The sequence below is a fragment of the Pinus tabuliformis genome, chromosome 3_2, assembly GCF_031772625.1.
Source record: "Pinus tabuliformis cultivar Carrire ecotype Pingquan chromosome 3_2, CPIR1, whole genome shotgun sequence".
In the NCBI taxonomy this organism is placed as follows: domain Eukaryota; kingdom Viridiplantae; phylum Streptophyta; class Pinopsida; order Pinales; family Pinaceae; genus Pinus; species Pinus tabuliformis.
Window position 1 is genome coordinate 1,020,862,353 of NC_142302.1, and position 21,841 is coordinate 1,020,884,193.

Genomic DNA, 21,841 nt, shown 5'->3' on the forward strand with positions numbered 1-21,841 from the left:
CCTTCCTAGCTTGACTTACTGCTTTGACATTGACTTTCCCTCACCCATTCACTATGAGAAATCAGACACCCCAAGCCCCAGAGGATTTTTACTACCTCTAATCTACTTACCCTAGAGGGTGATGAAGAAATAGTGGGGACCTTTGGAGTAGGGTTTAAAGTGGGAGATTTGCAAGTTGACCACCTATGTAGAACTATAGACTTCGTTGAAAGTTGAAACCTGACAATGTATTAACAAGAATTAAAATTCCATCGTTGATTGAGTCAACAGTTAATGTGTGCCAAGTCCTATATCTACCTCTTTCTCCTTAATGTTTGTTCAAGTATATGGAACTAAGTCTCTAAAATATGAGATGCTAGAAATCTCCATATTGGGATGTGATCCATCAGAATAATGTACATAGACATCATCAAGGCCTTTTGTTTCAAATATTGGACCTGCATGAATCAAATTACTAAAATTTTGGCTTCGGGGTGTGATATAATGAGTCCCACATTGTACTGCACATGTTTTTTATTTGTGAATGATAATTATTGAAATGATATTTTTCCATAAACAGCCAAAAGAATAATCATTACTTAAATTGTAATAAATGTAATGCCTGAGATTACTTCCAGGATGAAGATATTGATTCATATACTTTCATTATTTCATGACATTCAATAATTTTACATGAAAGGCTGCCATCTTTCGTTTATCCTGCAGGTACCATATACTCCTTCAAATGATCTTGTTGAATACAATATGAACAATCAACAGCAACGTGGTTTTCCAAGAAAGTTCTTCAGTTACATTCTCTATCAGACTCCACCAATAAATAAGCACTCAAATACAGTTTTCTGAGCATCTATGATCAAAAGAAGACTCCATACGCCTGCCAGCTTGATGAGTTTTTTATATTCTACGTTTTTAATTTACAATTTTACATCATATTATACAATATAGAACATGGAATTTTGCACAGCCAAACCCCTACAGGTCTGATGATCTGTGCAGAGAAGGAGCTTTGTAGTCAGCTCCGATAGCTGTCAACCAAGCGTCAACCTGAAGAAAGAGCACAAATATTGCCATCTTAGTTTGTTAACAGTACAAACACATTTCAAACTATTTAGGTAAGTATCCCAATTTTCATAATAAAGACAATAAGAAATCTGGCAGGAGGATATATAGGGTATAGCGGAACTATTCTGTACTCTACAGTGTACACTTCTCATCAACTAAGAGGAGAAACTTATTTCTATATGCATCCAGAAAATTGAGACAATCCTACAAGAGGAAACACTAATGTACTTGACTAACCCTGTGTTAGCGATGCCACAAAAAAGGAAAGTACCTTCCAAATTTTAATGGATAAAGGGCGCAGTAATGTTTTATCTGTTATGGCACAACTAAAGCTTCGTATCATATAAATCATGCAAGAGGCCTTCACATATGCTAGTAAAATCTTTTTTGCGGAATGAACAAATCCTTTATGAACACAGGAGCCATTTTTGAATCTCTTATAAGGTGCCAACTGCCCATTGTCTGTTAACTGTTCTCACAAATCCAAGACAATGACAGTGTAAGAAAGAAAGGAATGCAAGCAGTTTTTCTTTCTATGTGCCGACTGTTGAGAAATGTAACTAGTTTCGGTCTTCATAATTGTACTCATTTCAATATGTATCCTATGTAACAAACAAGAAAAGAAAAAGAAAAATGTTATTATTATTAAAGCATGGGTTCCATGCTCTTTATTGATGGTCTTCTAGGTAAAAGCATGTTCTTCATGCTTCTAGAGTTTGTTAGGTCTTAGAATTGTCATGAGTCAAAGGAGTCAACATCATGTTTATAAGATCCTTCCGGGCAAAAATATATTTGTAAACACAAACTTTTTGAGTCTAGAATGTTTTGGAAGCTCCAAAGTACAAGTTATCCCTAGGAACATCAAGTCGGCCTAAAGGAGGGAATTCGACCGCTTGAGAAGGCTATATAAAGAAGCAGTTTGATCTCATTTGGACACACTCACCCACAAGTTCGATCTACCAAGAAAGCGTTCGATTTGAAGCTGGGAGAAGCAGAAAAGAAGAGCGAAGGTTTAAAAGAAGGAATAAGGATGGAATTTCTTGTTTTTGGGCTTTGTCTCTCTCACACCTGCAAAGATCTAGGGTTTTTGGTGCTGCAGAAGAAGACCAAAAGTGCAGGTCCAAGTCGCAAAAGAATGTAGTGCAGAATCTTGTAGCTAGAAGGAAGAAAGCCCTACCTTGACCTCGTTGACCTTGGGAGAGTTGTCTTGCTCTAGGTAGGTCTTAGGAGGAGGATGGATTAGGGTTTCTAGAGAAGCTGCAAGGACGAAGTTGCAGGATGAATTGCAGTATTGAAGCTAGTAGGACTTGTTAGAGGGCCGACTTGGTACTTGGAGAATGCCTTGGTCTAGGGCTTGGGTCTTTGTATTTCATTTGATGCAAATTCTAAGAAGAAAAGAGTTTCTAGGTTTTCCCCTTGGAGGGGTTTTTCCTAGCTAAGAGCCTAATATCTATGTCCTCTATTGTTTCTATTATTGTTCTTGATATTGTTTGATGAAATGATCTAAGTAAAGAACATAAAGAAGTTAAATAAGATTCACAAATAAATATCAAGGTTAAGGAAAATAAGATTAATAGCTGCCACTTTCCATTTTTTCCAACACCAAGCATTCATCCTGACCACTGAGAACAAGAGATGTCGAAGGATGCTTTCTTATTTTTAAAATGGCACTCACAGATAAGTTACTGCATCGCTTCGCAAAATCATGATAATTCTTACTTTTTTCTACCTGATCTGATTGACTATCAGACTTAACTGTTTGTCAACCATTAACCAGCGCACTAGTGGTTAATCCACACAAGTGATGGTTATCCAAAGAATCAAAAGTCAACAAATTTGCCAATAAACTTATTCTTACGTTACTTAACTACAACCCTTGCATCACAATTGTATTTAGATGAGACAGGTGACTACAATATCGCATTCACACAAAATTAAATGGTTGACATTCAGTTTGCAACTTGTCAAATAAAAGACCCTTATTTTATTTTGCAAGAGAGAGGACAAATCAATAAATTATTTAGCATTTCTCCTAGTGTTTTAAAACGAAACAAGTAAATTCTGTGCAAGGTAGCATGTCCTTTCACATAATGCCCCGTGTTTATTGTACGGCAGCAAATACACAAGACGAATTTCCTGCATCTCATTCTTTGTAGGGAAATGGCCCTTTGATGAGAAGTTTTAGATTTTAATGGAGAGACTTTATTGGGTTTCCAATAACAAACTCACACAAAATTTCATTTTTGCAGAATATGTGGCAACTTACTATGAAAATAGTTTGTAAGTTGCATCCTTAACTTGTTCTACCCTGTAAAGTTTAGGGCCTCCATGGAGTTTACGCCATATAAGGTAGAACAAGTTAAGGATGAAACACATTTTTAATTGATATTAATGAGTTGGAGAGGCTATTCTATTAGCATGCACTAAAACAATATAGCTTTTCAAATACTATAATAACCAATAACTGTGGAAAAATGTGTAACTAGGTTCGGTCTTCATAAATATGAAATGTACTTTTGATTCTTGTATATTTTAAAATGAAAGAAAATTATTATTATTATTGGAGCATGGGTTTCATGTTCAAGGTCTTTTATTTTAGAGGTCAAGCATCCATTGAGTGCTTCTAGGGTTTGTCCTAGGTCAAAAAGTCAAAAGGGTCATTGTCATATGTTGAAGACCCCATTGAGCACATTGTAACTTGTAAAAAGAATTATTTTTGTATTTAAAAGTGTCAAAATACTCTCCAAGACCAAGTTAGCTTGGCAGATAAGAAGTCGACCTATTTTGAGGAGCCTTGTCCACACCTTAGAAGCCTATATAAAGTTAGAAACACGACCTCCCTTGGTCACACACTTCTCATCATCTAAGCGAAGGAGAAGAACAAGAAGGGTAGCAAAGAAGGAGAAGGACGAAGGAAGAAGTTTTTGGGCTAATTTTCTCTCACACATGCGAAGAAGAAGAGCTTGGGTTTGCTGCTTCAAGGCCAAAATTTTCAAGTTGCTGGAAGAAGATCGAAGTTGCTGGAAGAAGAGCCTATTAGGTCACCTTCTAGCCCTAGACAAGGAAGCAAGGCAAGCGAAGTTGTTGGGAGGCCTTGGAAGGCTAAATTTTGCTCACACCTATGGATGCAGTAATTGCTACAGGGGCTGAAAATTTCAAACCTGTAGTAGAGGCTGAAATTTTGTAGCTGGGGGTCGAAGTTGTGCTACTGGAAGAGATTTGATTGGGTTTGACTTGGAAAAAGAAAGCACATCATCAAGAGGTCAGACATGGTCTTGGAAGAATAATTGTCTTGGTTTAGAGGTCTTGGAATTCGTCAATTGAAGAATCTATAAGAAGAGAAGAGATTTATGGGTTTTCCTCTCAAGTGGAGAGGTTTTGGCCCTGGCTTGTAGCCTATATTCTGTGTTCTTGTGTACTATTGTTCTTCTTGTTTTGGTAGTTGTTTGATGATAAGAATAAACATAATAATAAGAGAAGAAGCTAATAAGTAAGAAAAGTAAAAAGACATCACAAGCAGTTTTCAAATAAAGAGAAATCATCCTAACTATTGCCCTATAGATTTAATCAACATGGTATCAAAGGTAAGGTTGGCTAAGTGCATAATGAAGATCTCCTCTACATTGAAGAAGTTCTTAAAGAAGTCTACAATAGTGGCAAGTCATCTCAAGAAAGGCATCAAATAAGTATGGGATCTCTTATTTTCTCTTAAGAAGGAAGCGACCAAGACATCTACAAAGGACGAAGGACTATTCTTAGCACTCACTGGCACATTTCAAGACGAGAATATTTGTGTAATCAATAGTGGAGCATCAAGATATATGACTAGTCAACACAAGCAACTAAAAAACATTGTCAAAAGAAAAGTCCTCTTACTTCGTAGAGCTTGGTGACAATAAAAGCTACCCTATGAGAGGAATTGGATCAACTTCATTGGAGCTGGAGAATGGAGGAAATATTCATCTCAACAATATCCTGTTTGTTCCAGGTTTGCACAAGAATTTACTTTCCATTTCATGTCTAGAAGATAAGGGTGATAGAAGCTTTCATAGATGGAAAGGTTGCAATATGGGACAAAAACTCAAGCATAGAAGATGCAAGAATGATTGGGATCTAGGAAGGAAGACTTTACAGATTGATAACTCCCCTTACTCAAGCCTTGGTTCACATTGAAGTTAGCCCATGTGAACTTTGGCATAAGATATTTGGTCATCTTCATTACATAATCTTACCAACTTTAAATACAATAGTAAATGGCATCCACGAACTCCAGGAAGATCATGAAGGAGTATGCAAGGGCTGTGCATTGGGAAAAAACATCAAGAGACCATTTGGAAGCAGTGCTTCAAGGTCAAAAGAAATTCTAGATTTCATTCATCCTGATGTTTGTGATCCCATGACTCCAAAGTCTGTTGTAGATCATCTATATTATGAAACATCCATTAATGACCATTCAACGAAAAATTGGGTTTATTTGATGAAATCCAAGGGTGAAGTATTCAACAAATTTAAAGAATTCAAAGTTGAAGTAGAGAACCTTACAGAAAGAAGGATAGAAATCTTAAGATCTGGCAATGGAGGAGAATATACTTCAAAGGAACTAATAGCTTTCTATAAGGAGGTTGGGATTAAGAGGGAGTTGATAGTCCCATACAATCCAAAACAAAATGGAATTGCAGAACGAAAGAATCGATCGATTGAAGAAAGTGTAAAAGCCATGTTACATGATCAAGATTTGCTGAAATTTTTGTGGGGTGAAGCAACTAAGATTGTTGTATACATTCAAAATCGAAGTCCCCACAGGTCTCTAGATAACATGACTCCTGAAGAAGTATTCACTGGGAAGAAACCGAGTGTGGACCATCTTTGAAGTTTTCGTTGTCCTTTTTATATTCATATACCAAAAGACGAGAAAGAAAATGGATCCGTAAGGCATGAAAGGAACATTTGTTGGCTACAGTGATACTTCAAAAGCATATAGGATCTACGTAAAAGGAGGACATCAAATAGAAGTTAGTCGAGATGTGATATTTGAAGAAAGTATTGCATGTAAGAAATCAAAGGATCTCCCGATGGACTCTGATGATGAAGAACTTCCTATATTTGAAGAGGAAGGTACAAGGGAGGAAGAAGAACTAAATCATGAAGATCAAAACCCCACTGCAACTAGTGGTCATACCCGAAACTAGAAAGAGACCTAACTGGTTGAAGTCTACTCTACTAGATGTAGAAGGACATGGAACAACCCAGGGCACATTTCGGGAAAGTAAGAAGCCCAAAAGATATTCTGGATATGCAGCATACATGACAAAGTTGATAGAATCAGAGCCATCTACCTTTGAAGAGGTTGTCAAACATCAAGAATGGAAGGATGCCATGAATGAAGGGTATCAATCGATACTGAAAAATGGAGTTCGGGAGATCATACCTAGGCTTGAAGACAAATCTATGGTAACTTTGCGGCAGATGAAAGTATTGATAAGTATATGGCAAGATTTGTGGCTAGGGACTTCTCTCAATAATAAGGCATCGACTCTGAAGAGACATTTTCTCCTACAACAAGGTATACAACTATACGTTCACTGGTCTTTTGGCAACATCGATGGATGGAACATTCATCAAATGGATTTCAAGACTACATTCCTGAATGACATGATTGATGAAGAAGTCTATCTAGAGCAACCCTTGGGATTTGAAGTCAAAGATAGAGAGGCTTATGTTTGCAGGTTGAAGAAGGCATTATATGGCCTCAAGAAACCACCAAGGGCATGGTATGCAAGGATGGATGCATACCTACAAAGATTGGGCCTCACAAAGAGTTTTGTCGATCTGAATCTCTATATCAAGGTTGTGAAGAATGAGCCTGTAATCATTCTTCTGTATGTGGATGATATTCTCTTGACAAGTGTGAATCCAAGAGTGCAAGAAGTAACTAGCAGCAGAATTCGACATGTAGGATCTAGGGTTGGTGCACTACTATCTAGGACTGGAATTTTGGCAGGGACCTGATGAGATTTATCTAGGTCAAGGAAAGTATGTGATTGAGCTGCTGAAGAGGTTTGACATGATAAATTGCAAAACTATGACAACCCCCATGATCACAAACTTGAAAAGACTAAGGAGTTTTGAATCAAGCCCACTAGATCCAACCATGTATAGACAATTGATTGGCTCACTGATGTACTTGGTGAATACTCAACTAGACATGTTTTCCAGTGAATGTTCTCAATCAGTTCCAAGTTGAGCCAAAGCATGATCATTGGATAGCAGCCAAGCACACACTGAGATATTTGCAAGGAACAATCTACTATTGCCTGATGTACGATAGGAGGAATGATTTCCACTTGATTGGATATACAGATTCTGCCTAGGGAGGCAGTGAGCAGGATGGAAGAAGCACTACAGGAGGATGGTCTAGTTTGGGATCCTCCATGGTCTCATGGATGACCAAAAAGAAAGAATCAGTTGCTTTGAATATATTGCAGCTTGTGAACTAAGCAGAGAAGTTGTCTGGTTGAGAAAGTTGTTGTCAAACTTGTTTGAAGGAGCAATTGACCCTACTATGATACATTGTGACAACACCAGTTTTATAAGGTTTTCTGAAGACCCAGTGTTTCATGGAAAGACAAAGCATATAAATAACAAGTATCACTACATTCGAAAGATGGTGTAGGATGGTGTGTTGCAGCTACGACATATCTTCACCAATGAACAGATAGCTGGCATATTTACAAAATCTCTTTGTAATAAGAAGCTTGTGTATTTGAAAGACAACCTTGGATTAGTTGATATATCCTCCCTAGTTGAGAGAGAGAGATAGGCACATCATTCTTCTCTTCACTTGGGAAGAAAGAATGGAGGATTAGATAAGCATCTGGCATCCGATACTCTTTGAGGATGAGGTAGGGCATCCAAGATAAGGGTAGTCGAATGGAACTGATATGCTTTGAGGACTAGGATTCCAAGATAAGAACAGTCCTGGAAGGTCATACCCTGTGAACACCTGGGTAGGGTATGTACCTTGAGAGACAACGATGGTGGTGTTTATAAATCATTGGTCTCGCCACCATTGTGCTTTGATCTTGTGGGGAGATAGAGTTGTTAGTCAAGGCCCTGCTATGTGACAATGCTAGTTGATATGATGCTAAACAGATGGGTTACCAATCTGACTCTTCTTATGAGCTCTCTTTAGATTGAGAATGTCCATGTACCATTTTTGAATACCTCCCTAGTTAAGAGCGAGTGTTGAAAACTATGTAACAAGGTTCAGTCTTCATAAATATGAAATGTACTTTTGATTCTTGTATATTGTAAAATGAAAGAATTTTTTTTTTTTTTTTTGGAGCATGGGTTTCATGCTCAAGGTCTTTTATTTTAGAGGTCAAGTACCCATTTAGTGCTTCTAGGGTTTTTCCTAGGTCAAGAAGTCACAAGTGTCAAAATACCCTCCAACACTATTAAAATTGGCAACTAGGGCCAAACTCCATGTGGGTCACCTCATTTATGGCAGCTGATATTTTCTTGGACTCCTCTCATCGAGAAGTGTAGGATTGATCTAATGATAATCTGATTCCGACATGTATTCATGGAGATAAGGATTTATTTGTATTTCTTGACAATTTGTCAAGGTCAGCCAGCAAACAAAGCAGTGTTTCACACCCCCAACTTATCCTCCACGATTCATATAAAAGGAGGAGACCTTGTGGCATTATTCCACTTATCTCACCACACATCTTCTCTCTCCTATGCATTAGAAGAGCATCTCTCTCACACGTGTGGCTGAAAGGAGGACACATTATTTCTGTTTTTAGGGCAGCGTTGACCTGGGGTTGACCGTGGAGCAGCAGGGCTATATTTTTGCATGCATTGACCAACAAAGAGGAGGTTTGACTGCATTTTTGGGTTGGGCAGCCTCTTCTAGGCTAACCGCATTCTGGGCAGTCAAACGTTGACCTGTTTAACCACAGATTTGACCAGCGTTGACTGGTTAGGGCTGGCTGCAGAATTGTTGATGTGTTGACTGCTGTTTGACCACCTTTCGTTGACTGTTTTGGGCTGCTTATTATTGCTGTTGGAGGCCGAGTTCTCCAAGGTTGACTTGAGGTCATTTGGAAGTTGTTTGACTAGCTTTGACTTTGCTAGTTAGGGTCTTATTGTTGCTGTTGTAAAATCACAGATTTGTGATATTGTACTATCTCTCTTTCTCTCTGCTGAATTACTGAAGAATATAGAAGAATTTATCAAAGGGTTTCCCCGCATTGGGGTTTGTCCCTGGTTGGTGCCACATCTTGTGTCTCTTGTCTTGGCTTGTCTTTTGTTGTTTACATTTATGTTCTATCTGCATTTTACTATCATGTTGATGGATTGCAATACTAGAAATTGATATTGAGCTAATAAGAAGATTTGAAGTAAATTGCTCTTAAGCATAGAACATACCATAACTTAACATGGTATCAAAGGTGAGGTGAAGACAAAGCCCAAACAAGAGCAAGAGCAATCACCTAAAACAGTTGGAAAATTCAAAAAGGCTTCATGGGTTCCTCATCACACTTCCCAGTCGAAGACAAGCTTCATGAGAAGTCTGACTATCACGGATGGAAGATGTCTCTTGATCTGACATTGGAAGAGCAAGAAGTATTAGACTATGTGAGGGGCAGAATTTCGAAGCCTCCATCAAATGCACCGGCTGCTACAAAGAACAAGTACACTAAGGGTGAAGTCAAAGCAAACAAGATCATCTAAGACTCTATTGACAAGCCTCTGGTGGCCTACATTTCCAAATTGAACACCTCCAAGGAGATCTACGATAGACTGGTAAGCTTGTTTAAAATTAGTGATGCAAATCAAGTTTTGTTCCTCAAAAATAAGTTGAAGGATATTAAGAAGGGCAAGGATGAAGATATTCAATCCTACTTCTTAAGGATCACTGAGATCAAAAATGATCTCCTATCGATTGGAGAAGTCATTCCTGACAAGGAACTAACTATCACTACCCTTGGAGGGCTCCCATCCGAATGGTATATATTTAGAACCACTCTTCTCAACAATGATCGAATTCTGGGATTTGAAGAATTGATGTCGAGATGCATTCAAGAAGAGACAAGGATGGTGGAGCAAGAAATGCCTTCAAGCAAAGGCAACCCCACTGCTTTCCCCTCTCATGCCAAAAGGAGAAATAATTTTGGGTCTAAGGGTCACTTCAAAGGAAAAACCAGATCGAAGGGTGGAAGGAAGGGAAGATACTTCGTTTGCAATAAATTTGGCCACTATGCGAGGGAGTGTCCAAATAGAAAGGAAACGTCACATGATGATGATCAAAATCACTACAGGGGCAACTCTAAACACAATCAAAGGAATGGCAGGTTCAATGGCAAAGGAAAGAGGAATGCAGGAAATCAAGGAAGTGGTCAACCCTCCAAGAAAGCAAGGAACTCCAGGTATGAATCAAATGTTGTTAACAATAAGCAAGATGAGTATTATCTGATATCAGGCCTCTCCACTACCTCTCCTCCTGACTCGTTGGGAAATTGGCTTATTGATAGTGGTGCCTCTAGGCACTTCACTGGCTACAAGGAAGCTCTCTCTAATCTAATAGAGAAGGAGACAAACTTGGAGATTATTCTTGGAGACAATTCCACCTATCCCGTAAAGGGTGTAGAGAATGTTACTCTTCAATTAAATCAAGGTAACACAATTCATTTGCAAGAAGTCCTATATGTACCTGATCTCAAGAAGAAACTGGTGTCCATTTCGACAATGGAAGACAAAGGCTACAAGGCAGCCTTCATCGATGACAAGGTACTTGTGGAAAAAGAATTTTAAATATGTTGTCACTCTTGGGTTCTGGGTTGACTCTTTATATCAAGTTGGAGGAAGTTTGTTGGGAGTCATGTCTTGTGACACATATCTACAATTTGAACTATGGCACCATAGGTTTGCCCGCCTTCATTATAAGGCTCTACCCAATGTGAGACAAATGGTGATAGGGATGCCCGAGTTCAAAGTAGAGCATGAAGGTGTATGTCGGGATGTGCCGAAGGAAAGCTCAAAAGGGGATCATTCCCCTCAAGCCATAGCAAGATCTCCGACATTTTGCAGTTGGTTCACTCCGACATATCTAGTATGATGCCCGTGAACTCTTTGGGAGGATATCTATATTATATCACTTTTACAGATGATTATTCTCACAAGACTTGGATATACTTCTTGAAAAACAAGGCTGGAGTGTTCACCTGGCTCCGTCACTTCAAAGCCTTGATCGAGAATCAAACCAAGAAGAGGATCAAGATTTTAAGGACTGATAATGGAATTGAGTATGAATCCAATGAGTTCCATGACTTTTGCAAAGAAGCTGGCATTAAGAGGGGGACCACAACACCATACACTCCAGATCAGAATGGTGTGGCGGAAAGGAAGAATCGTATGATTGTGGAAGTCGTTCGTGCCATGCTCCATGATCAAAGGCTTCCGAAGTTTCTATGGGCCGAAGTTGCAAACACCGTCGTATATGTTCAAAATCGATGCCCTCATCAAGCAGTGGATTCCAAGACTCTCGAAGAAATGTTCACTGGTAAGAAACCTAATGTCTCACACTTTAGAATTTTTGGAAGTCCCGTATATTTCATGTGCCAAAAGAGAAAAGAAGCAAATTGGGTGCATCTGGAAAGAAAGGAATTTTTGTGGGCTATAGCAAAAATTCTAAGGGCTATAGAATCTATGTGGTTGGTTAAAGGGAATTCGAGATAAGTCATGATGTCACCTTTGACGAAGATATGGCTCTTAGCAAGGTTGACAATCTTCCTATTCTTAGGAAAGGTAAAGAAGCTGACACTAGGAAGCCAGATGAGAAGAAAGATGAGACGATGTCCGATGTGGAAAAACCTATGGATCCTATTGATCCCCCTCTGTAAGAGCCTTCCTATTCTAGGAAGAGGCCCTCATGGCTTAAGGGGATTCTTGAAGATGCCGAGAGACATATTGCACCCAGAGGGACTTTCCATGAAAGTAAGAAGCCGACCAAGTATCAGGGATACTTGACCATTATGAGCACCATCATTCAAAATGAGCTTTCATCGTTCGAAGAAGCCATGAAGCATCAAGTATGGAAGGATGTTATGAATGAAGAATATGAGTCCATCATGAAGAATGAGGTCTAGGATGTGGTACCCAAACCCCAGGACAAAACAGTCGTCACCTCGAAGTGGCTTTACAAAATCAAACATGGAGCTAATGGGAGTGCTGAAAAGTATAACGCTCGCTTTGTTACTCGAGGCTTCTCTCAAGAGGAAAGTGTAGATTATGATGAGATATTTGCACCTATTTCCCAATACACCACCATTCGCTCAATCATAGCCCTTGTCGCTTCACAAGGATGGAACCTACATCAAATGGATGTCAAGACTACGTTCTTGCATGGTTCGATTAAAGAGGAAGTCTATGTGGAACAACCTAAGGGGTTTGAGATTCATAATAGGGAATCTCATGTATGTAGGTTGAAGAAAGTTCTCTATGGACTGAAGCAAGCACACCGAGCTTGGTATGAGAGGATCGATAGCTACTTGATGAAGTTGGGATTCACTAGGAGTGAAGTCGATCCGAACCTTTATTTTAAGGTTGAAGATGATAAGCCTCTCATACTGGTGTTGTATGTTGACGACCTCTTTTTGACAGGTGCAGACCCTCTCATTCACAAATGTAACAGGGAGTTGGCTTTCGAATTTGAGATGAAGAACCTAGGGTTGATGCACTATTTCCTAGTGCTGGACATCTGGCAAAAGCCAAGAGAAATTTTCTTATCTCAAGGAAAATACGTGGTGAAGATATTTGAGAGATTTGGTATGGTACACTGCAAGCCCGTGACTACCCCGATGGAGCTTAACTTCAAGAAGTTATGCGGTAATGCTGTCGGACCTGTTTTGGGAAATGCTTCTGAGTATCGTCAACTCATAGGAGCATTGATGTTCTTAGTGAATTCCCGTCTGGATATATTTTTTGCAGTGAACACGTTGAGCCAATATGTGGTTGAGCCTCATCACTCACATTGGATTGGTGCCAAGAATCTATTGAGATATCTTCAGGGCACAATCACTCATGGACTGAGATACACTGTCGGAGATGTGAGGCTGCATGGTTATTCCGATGCTGATTGGGCAAGCATTGTGGTGGACCGAAAGAGCACTTTCGAGCACTGTTTCTCTTTGGGTTTTGCTTCGATATCCTAGATGAGCAGGAAGCAGAAGTTGGTGGCTTTGAGCACCACTGAGGCAGAGTACATTGCTACAAGTATGGCCTCCTGTGAGGTTGTCTGGTTGACGAAGCTCTTCAGTGAGTTGTTTGGACATACGTTGGATACTACCGTGATCCTCTGTGACAACCAGAGTGGGATTCGTTTATCTGAGAATCTCGTATTTCATGATCACTCCAAGCACATCGATATTGTGAAAATTCTATCACTGCAACAAGTGATTTATTTTACCTACTTATTTCTCAATAAGTTATTTACAAAAACCCTTAAGTAAACATTAAAATAAATTCTGTTGCAGATATCACACCATAATATAGAAACAAACACATGCACAAGAATCAACACATCAACACAGATATTTTGGACAATTGTCCCCAGAAAAACCCAATGTGGGAAAACCAGTGTAGCAGAGGAGGATTTTATTATTCAGCAATTCTTCAATACAACTGGGTGCCAAACTGGCTTACCCAACATAGAAAAATTCTCCAGCACTTCTCCCGGTCACAGCGTCAGCCTTGCTGGCCTCTGCATCAGCACTGGGCCTCTCTGTGTCACCCACGCAGGCCCTCCAGTGACTGCACAGTTTGCTTCCTTTGCGTCTGCCTCTCCAACCTTTGCACTGGTCTTCTGGTGTTGTTCCCGACTCTCTGTTTCGTACCTGCTGCCTCTTGCTGCTCTCCAGACCACTAGTTTGATTTTCTCAGCTAACCCCGCTCCAAAAATCGAACTGACTGGTCTCCCTCAGTGTGTCCTCCAACTGACCCACAAGCCTCTTCTTATACTTTTCATTTGGTCCTTCAATGACCGAGATTAAATCTCTGATCAATGGCTAAGATTAGATTTGGCTTGATCCATGACTTTTGGAACCTTCTAACCTAGTTTTATATTAATACCCATTAATATTTTATTTTTCCTAAGTTTAGACTTAGGTTCACCATTAAAAATATTAATTATTTTAATATCTCCCAAACTGGTTAGAATCTACCCAAACCATTTATGGGTCTTGGAGATCTCAATTTCATGGCTAGAGAACATCCAATGCTACCCCAAATCAACACTCCCTCTTTAGCGAGGACTATGCTCTAGTAGTACTCCATATTGAGCATCACTCTGACTATACGACACCGGTACCTGTGGTGATGCTAGACCTCCCCGCCCAACATCCTCTGCACTGTTGCCCATGGCTTTGCCTCTGCCACTGCTGCGTCCATACGGCAGCTCCCTCTGCATCCGTGCTGCTGCTAGTCCTTTCTCCCAACACTACAACTCCCTCTGCATCCGTGCTGTTGTTGGTCCTTCTTCCCAACAATGCATCTACACTGCAATCTCTTCTTGTCATGTTGCATCATGCTACTGCTCATTGCTATTGCACTGCAACATCACCCCCATTTCTGCTACTGAAATGGATTCTTTATCATCCCCATCTTTTCCCTGAAATAATCAAACTTTGTTCTTCCAAGGGCCTTGGTGAGGATGTCTGCCACCTGTTCTCCTCTAGGAGTGTAGCTCAACTGTACAGCTCCTCGTTGGACACAGTCTCTGACAAAGTGACACCAGATATCAATATGCTTCGAATGATTATGAAACACTGGATTCTCAGAGAGCTTGATGCAACTCTAATTATCACACATGACCCTAGTCGCCTCCATCTTTCTTCTGAATAGGTTCACAAGCAGTTTTCTAAGCCATAAGGCCTCGCACGAAGCTATGCTTGCAGCCATGTATTCCGCCTCAATTGAGCTCAAAGCTACGAACTTCTATTTCCAACTGCACCAAGAGGTCATTCCTGATTCAATGTTGAAATAGTACCCAGAGGTACTTTTTCGATCTACTGATCTTCCAGTCCAATCTACATCAATGAATCCACTCAATCTGATATCCTTACTCCCCAAGGATTTCATGATTACTTTCGTTTTCATTTCACAAGTCCATAGTTGCCTTTCTTTTTGTATGACCTAGGTCGACACATGGCAAGGACTACTTCTAAATTTACTTGAATGATGGAAAGAAACTAGATACATAACTAATTACCAATCTATATTTATTATTAACAGACACATTTATTATCATGTGTAATTTTTGTTTGCTATTTTACTGTTTCCTACATGGCATTGTTCACATTGCACTTGATTGCATTTAGAAATGGATAATATTATGGCCTTAGCCATCTAAAAATCAGTTTTCTCAGACCTTGTCATCTACTACAACTATGATTTGTTTGCAAACTAGTTACATGAATTTTATCTTAAAAATTATGGTTTAAACAGGCAGATACATCACTTTTCGTAGCAGTACAGGACACACTTGAAGCAAAAGAATAAAATCAAAACAACAGATATGGCATAAATTAACTAGGGAAAGCATTGGGAAGCTCCAACACAAGAGATTCACCTGAAACTTGTAGGGGCTAGAACATTCAAAACGAAGGCCATGACAAGATGTCATGTGAAAGGAAAACCAGCATTCATCACCAGCTTCTTGTGCATGAGTCGACATAGGTCCAGCCTCAACAATTTCTTCCAAAAGAATTGAATCCTGTGGGCTTATATCTACAAAAGAAATGACATTAGTTAGGAAGTTGCCTTCTAGAACTTGCAATAAGGAATATGTAGTGAATTTGTTTATATATATTCTTTTTATAATCACCCTTACGCTAAATAAAATTTATGAACTCTTAGGAACCTTTCTAAGGAAGTAGAGTTTCCAAATGGCAAATTTAGTTAAAAGTATATCATCCTAGCTAACTATAGTTTGAGGAATTGTATTATAATATCTTTTACCTCTATTTTGTAGAGTGCTTTGACGATGCACATTTTACACTATAAGTGACATCATGATCTAAAAGGGGTGGGATCAAGTGGCTATATATTCCAGTAGAAGCGATTAATTTTATGTAACTATATTCTTGAGTACCAATATCTTGAGCAGAGACAATAGCCTTTTCTCTCAAGGATAAGCCATATCCAATCTCGTTGTTAGCCATATTCTTAATCTGATATCTATTTCTTTGTATTAGTTATGCATAATTCCACAGGCAAAGCATACGATGAGAAATAACAGCTGAGATGCATTTCGTAGGTATCAATGGAATATAACTGCAATTAATTCTGTTCATTTCTAACCAAGAGTTAAGTATGGTCAACTTTAGATTGCATTCAGTTTCTAGCAGTTGTCTTGAATACCAATTGTGGTTATTAGTAGTCTATTTTGAACAGTAGTTAATTATGGTCAAGGAGAAGTGAGTGTGTGAATGCACATGTGTGTGTGTAAAGGTATGATTAGTCTTTTCTTTACATTACACAGTGCATGTGTGTATGCTAAAAAATTAATTTTATTTAAACAATTGACTATAAGCCTATTATGAGCCAATCATCCTCTGATGTGTGTGCGCAATTTCAGTGTCATATTTATTGAGACTTAGAAGTTATCATCAGAATAAGTAATATGAAAGTTGAAAAGATTAATAAGCCCCACAACATGGTAGAGGTATATTTGGACTCAAGAAAAATATATTTTGGGATTTATTCTTCAGTTTTACAAAAATCCATATACTGTTTCCCAAAATAATTAAAAAGTAATAATTTCTATGTATAGTGCATTATAGATATTATCAAGCTAATTAATTTTCATTGATCACACTTTTTCAGGTGATAAATAATTCGAAAGATGCATCTTCAGAATCAGCTACTAAAACTAAAAATACATTTTAGATATATTGTAAGAAGTTAAATATGGAGTTGAATGGACATAAAGATGGATGAACAAACACCCCCATATTAATCCTCTAGTATGTGGTTTTGATCCTCCTATCATGAGATGAACCACTTCTTCATTTAGAGTGTGTTCCATTATGTATCCTGGTATTACTAACCACTCACAACTCAGTTTGAACAAAAATCTCATGCAAAAACAATGATAAATTGCAAAAATTTATATTAACAATTTGGAGTATAATGTATCCTTTAGCATGTGTTTGCCTATCATTTATACTGAACCACTAGTTAGTTTGTAGGTCATACATTTATAAATTACACTTTCCTAATTCATTTCTCTAGGCTAGATTTTTGCTCATGAGCAAAATCTTTGGGTTCTACTTTTTCTATGCACCATTTTACCCATCATTTTGCATGATGGGTTCTACTCTTGTGATTTTCATCAGAAAGGCAGGCTTACATGTTGATATTTCGGATTGTCTGAGAGTCGTGATTCAGCCTTTCACTTGATGAGATTGTTGGTGATGTAGCCATGGATAGCTTTATGATGTTGCTGCTCTGGTTGTCATGGTGATTTCTTTACTTTCATTGCTACTACACTTCATTGTGAAGCCCTACGATCATCAAATGGTTAATGATACATGTTTATGTATGACTCCCTTGATGGAACACCCTAGAACTTTTAGGCTAAGCAATTAGTGTATTGGTATGTTCATTTGCTCGAACAGAATGGTATAGAGCACTTGGTAATTTCCGCTTGCTATCACTCGATTTCACATTCATTTGGGTTGATATGGTCTAGCATGGTGTGATGTTCTTGACGCTAACACTCTTGCTCTTGTTGAAGGTTTTCAACACATATTATGGTTTTTTATGGCATGGATTGCACCCTCATGTGGAGCATTATCCACATCTACATTGATGACATTCCCCCCATCCTCTTCAAGGATTTGGTGCCTTGTTTCATGGATCCACCTCCTTAGCACTTGATTTGAGGAGGATAGACACCTTTTTTGTAACATTATTGCACCACTTATCTATTTTGTGGTTGAGGACATCCACCTTGGGAGATGCCATGAGTCTCTTGAAAAGGTTCTTCATGGTTTCATGCCCTATTTTGAGGAGATGTCCATCTTGAAGAAGGTTGTTTGCACTTGTTGCACACATTTTGTCAAAGTTCCAAGGAAGCGGAAGTACCAAATTATTTCAACAAGATCAGATCATCTATCAACAATTCATATGTCATTGTAAACCCATTCTGCAAGTTATGTAATGTAAATGATACTAGTAAGACCATGAATGTATGTAACAACTTAGGTAAGCCTATTATTTTGGCAAGAGTTTCATCCTAGGAGGTTTTTCATCTCACTGATTCATTTGTGTTTCTAGACACGGATGGTTGGCAAAGTTTTTCCCTTCAGTGTCACCCCAAAAATAGGGTGGAATTCTTCGTCAAAATCTTACATGAGTCCTAGTGTTCTAGTCGAATCTTATGTAAAAGTTATTTGGGAATAATTTAAGCTAGTTGGCTAAATTGTTTTATTACAAATCACTTGCTCTACTAGATCATGTTGTATCGTAGATTGGGTATGTAATTCGAGGGTCTAAGCCGAACAGGTATTCCTGCTTTGAGAGTTGAATTGTAAAAAATCTTGTGCAAAAAATATTTTAATGCATGGTCTTTCATACTTAGACACCATGGTTAAACTATTAGAGGGTGGAAAAAATAATTAATCTCCTCGTGTCAATTTTAAATTTTCTGGCAAAATTAAATTAAAATCCTAAGCCAAAAAATTAATTAATTAGAGCCAAATTAAGTTTTCTTAGGAAAATTAATTCTCCAAGTGGAAAAATTCGTGGGTCTTAAATGAATCAATTTTTAAAGGTCCTCCACCAAGGGAATATTGTATATTTCAAGAAAATTTGGATCCTTGGACCTTAGTGTTTAAGTCAAAGTCAAATTTTTTAGGAAATTAGCACAAAATAATTAATTTTGAGCTAATAAAAATGGAATTAAATGATAAATTCGAAAATTCCTCAAAAATAAAAAATCAAAGGCCAAGATTAAAAGATAATCAAATATTTTTCAACGGCCAAGATTACTTTGACAAGGATCAAAGAAACTAGCTGTTATTTTTCCACTTTGAGGATTGATCTATAAATTAGAGAGTCATTTGAGTCTCCAGCACGATGATCTTGGGTTAGAAAATTGTTGCGGAAGCATCTTTGTAACACTATTGTCCCACTGGGAAATATTTTTTCTATCATAATAAAGGCTTTGGGGTGCAATTCAAGGTGTTCATGTTCATGATTTGTGGTATGTACTGACTACAAACATTCCTATGTTGTGTTGAATATTGATAAGATCTATTTTTTCATTAGAAGGAGATAAAATCATGTTATTGATAGTTTTGGGTTAATTTTAGGTGGTTTGATTCCCCATGTGATTAACAATTGTCTTGAGATAAATACATAGTGTTTGCAACTACTTCAATCCTTGGCCTCCAAGTTCACAAACTTGGGTAGGACTCATTGTTGCTTGGATCCCAAATATTTGTGTTGTGGATTAAATCTTCACTAAGGCTATAGTGTACATTGGGGTTTTAAAGTGTTTTTAGCCATTCATCAAAATAGAAAAACCATAAAAATATTTTTTTCTCAAAATTTAAATTTTTTAAAACCCTTATATATTTGTAGATTTTGTAAATAAATTTGTTGATTAATTTTATTATTTCTAACAGCGGTTTTGGGGTCTTGTAATTTTATTTGTGCAAGTTATTTCGAGGGTTTGAAGATATTCAGTCCTTGGAATATTTTCGTGGAATGTGGAATTTCTAGTGGTGGATTTAGGCCTAGGAAGGCAAGATCCACCACCTTTTCCTCTCCAAGTTCAGCATTCAAGCCCAACGTGGGCCTAGCGTGGCTTCCTCCTCCTCCATCAGCTCATCTCTGACATCTCATCCCTCTCCACTCTCCCTCCTTGCCTTCACTCAGCTTCCCTCTCCTCTTTGTTGCCTGCCCTATGCCCTTTCTCCCTCCGCTTCTCCTCTTTCCTTGCCTTCCTATCTTCGTCAGCCCTTCTTCAAGCTTGTCGTGGCCCCAAGGTCCTCGCTGCTTGCTTCTGCTATCCCTTTATTCTCTGGGACACCCCTTCTCTCTCCACTGGCCTCCAAACACAAGCCTGTTCAGGTCTTTCTTCATTTGCGGCAAGCCTATTTGGGCTTCTCCTAGTCATCAACAGGTCTCTTAGGCCTCTACCCTCACTGTGATAAGGTCTCCTTGGCTTGTCTCTCTCAGCGCAGACTTTTATAGGCCTCTCCTCTTTGCCTTATCCCCTCTCCTCCATTATATCAATCGCTATTTGTGGGCATGAATTTCCTGAACTAATCATTGGAGAGAATTGGAGTGGTTGTTCTAGTGCCTTGTAGGTGTTCCGTCTATTGAAGAGGTCTTGGGCAAGTGACTCAACTTGGCCTAGGATCACTGGTTTGATTCTCTAAACTCTCAAAGCGCCCTCTGTCTTTTGCTCAGCATTCTTATCCATTCCTAAACAGTGGTTAAAGATCTCCATAATAACCAATCACAAATGCCCTAACAAAATTATTCATTTCATCTTAATTAAATAATTCAACACACTGTTGATAATATTGGCGATATTCGAAAATATCGGCAAAACGATATATCGCCGAGAAAATATCGCGATATTTTCTGTTTTGAAAATATTGCGATATTTTCAAAATATCGGAAAATATCGGCAAAATATCGCGATATTTTGAAAATATCGGCAAAATATCGGCTATATTTAAAAATTTGAAAAAAATATTTTTTATGCTTGCCGATATTGCCGATAAGATATTTTCTGGACCCTTGCCGATATTTTGCCGATACCGATATTTTCAACACTAATTCAACACATCAAAATGATACTCACTGTTTGATGACAGTCACATTTTTCTGAAGTCATACAAAGGTCTGAATTTACTAAACAGTGGCATCTTAAAAGACATTTGACTCATAAAATACTCACAAATGCTTCTACATTGGCTTTGCATTTGGTACTTAACACCATCGGTGAGAGACTGTGTGAATAAAGGAACTTAACAGGGTTGTCTCCTTCATCTCTTACATGCTCGTATTCATCAAAAAAATTGTCTCACTGTTTGCATTTCTCATATACAGAGATACAATTCAGTTATGAATGTTTTGGGTGTCTTTTTAGTTGGTAATCTCATTGATGTCATAATTCATTACAAAAGTTCGTTTACTGCATCATTGATAGCATTGGAGCATAATTATCTAACTATTTTGAGGTCTGATGTACTAAGGTCTGAAAGCCTTTGAGTTAAAATTATTCTCTTTCACTTATACAAGTTACAGTGGCTAAGAAATGTTCAGGCATGACAGTGAACTGATCTGAAATATTACTTTCCCAATTCCATTGCACTCTTGTATGAGCTTGTCTTGTTGGGTCTCTTATTGTTTGCATATCATCAGTTTAGAGGACTGTTATGGTCATCTTCTACTGCCCCTTAAAACTCATCAATTGCATCCTTGTATCCATAAGTATTCACTGTCTACATTTATATGAGATGCTTAATTTTAACATTGAATTATTTACTGCTGTCCCAAAATAATCATTCGAAGTCATTGAAACTCAAGTGGCACACAAGAGGTTCATTATTGTTGTTCTATATTGATATCATTTGTCATGGTTATATTGGATTAAGTTTCTATTGGTCTGACATCCTAACACATCTATTGCAAATGCTCCAAAGCTTCAAGTTCTGCATTGAGAACACTCTCTAAAAGCATTTAGCACCTT

General features: G+C 38.3%; 1 protein-coding gene across 1 annotated transcript in view; it reads right to left on the bottom strand.

Moving 5' to 3' along the window:
• Nucleotides 1-619: 619 nt before the first annotated feature.
• Nucleotides 620-21,841, bottom strand: part of LOC149184058 (uncharacterized) — a 274,518-nt gene continuing 253,296 nt past the window's right edge. The window contains exons 9-10 of the mRNA XM_089417390.1: nucleotides 15,698-15,855; nucleotides 620-1,044 (exon numbers count right to left, since the gene is read on the bottom strand). Of these exons, the coding sequence (XP_089273516.1) occupies nucleotides 973-1,044; nucleotides 15,698-15,855 (230 nt within the window). The 3' untranslated portion in view covers nucleotides 620-972. The remainder of the gene's footprint in view (nucleotides 1,045-15,697; nucleotides 15,856-21,841) is intronic.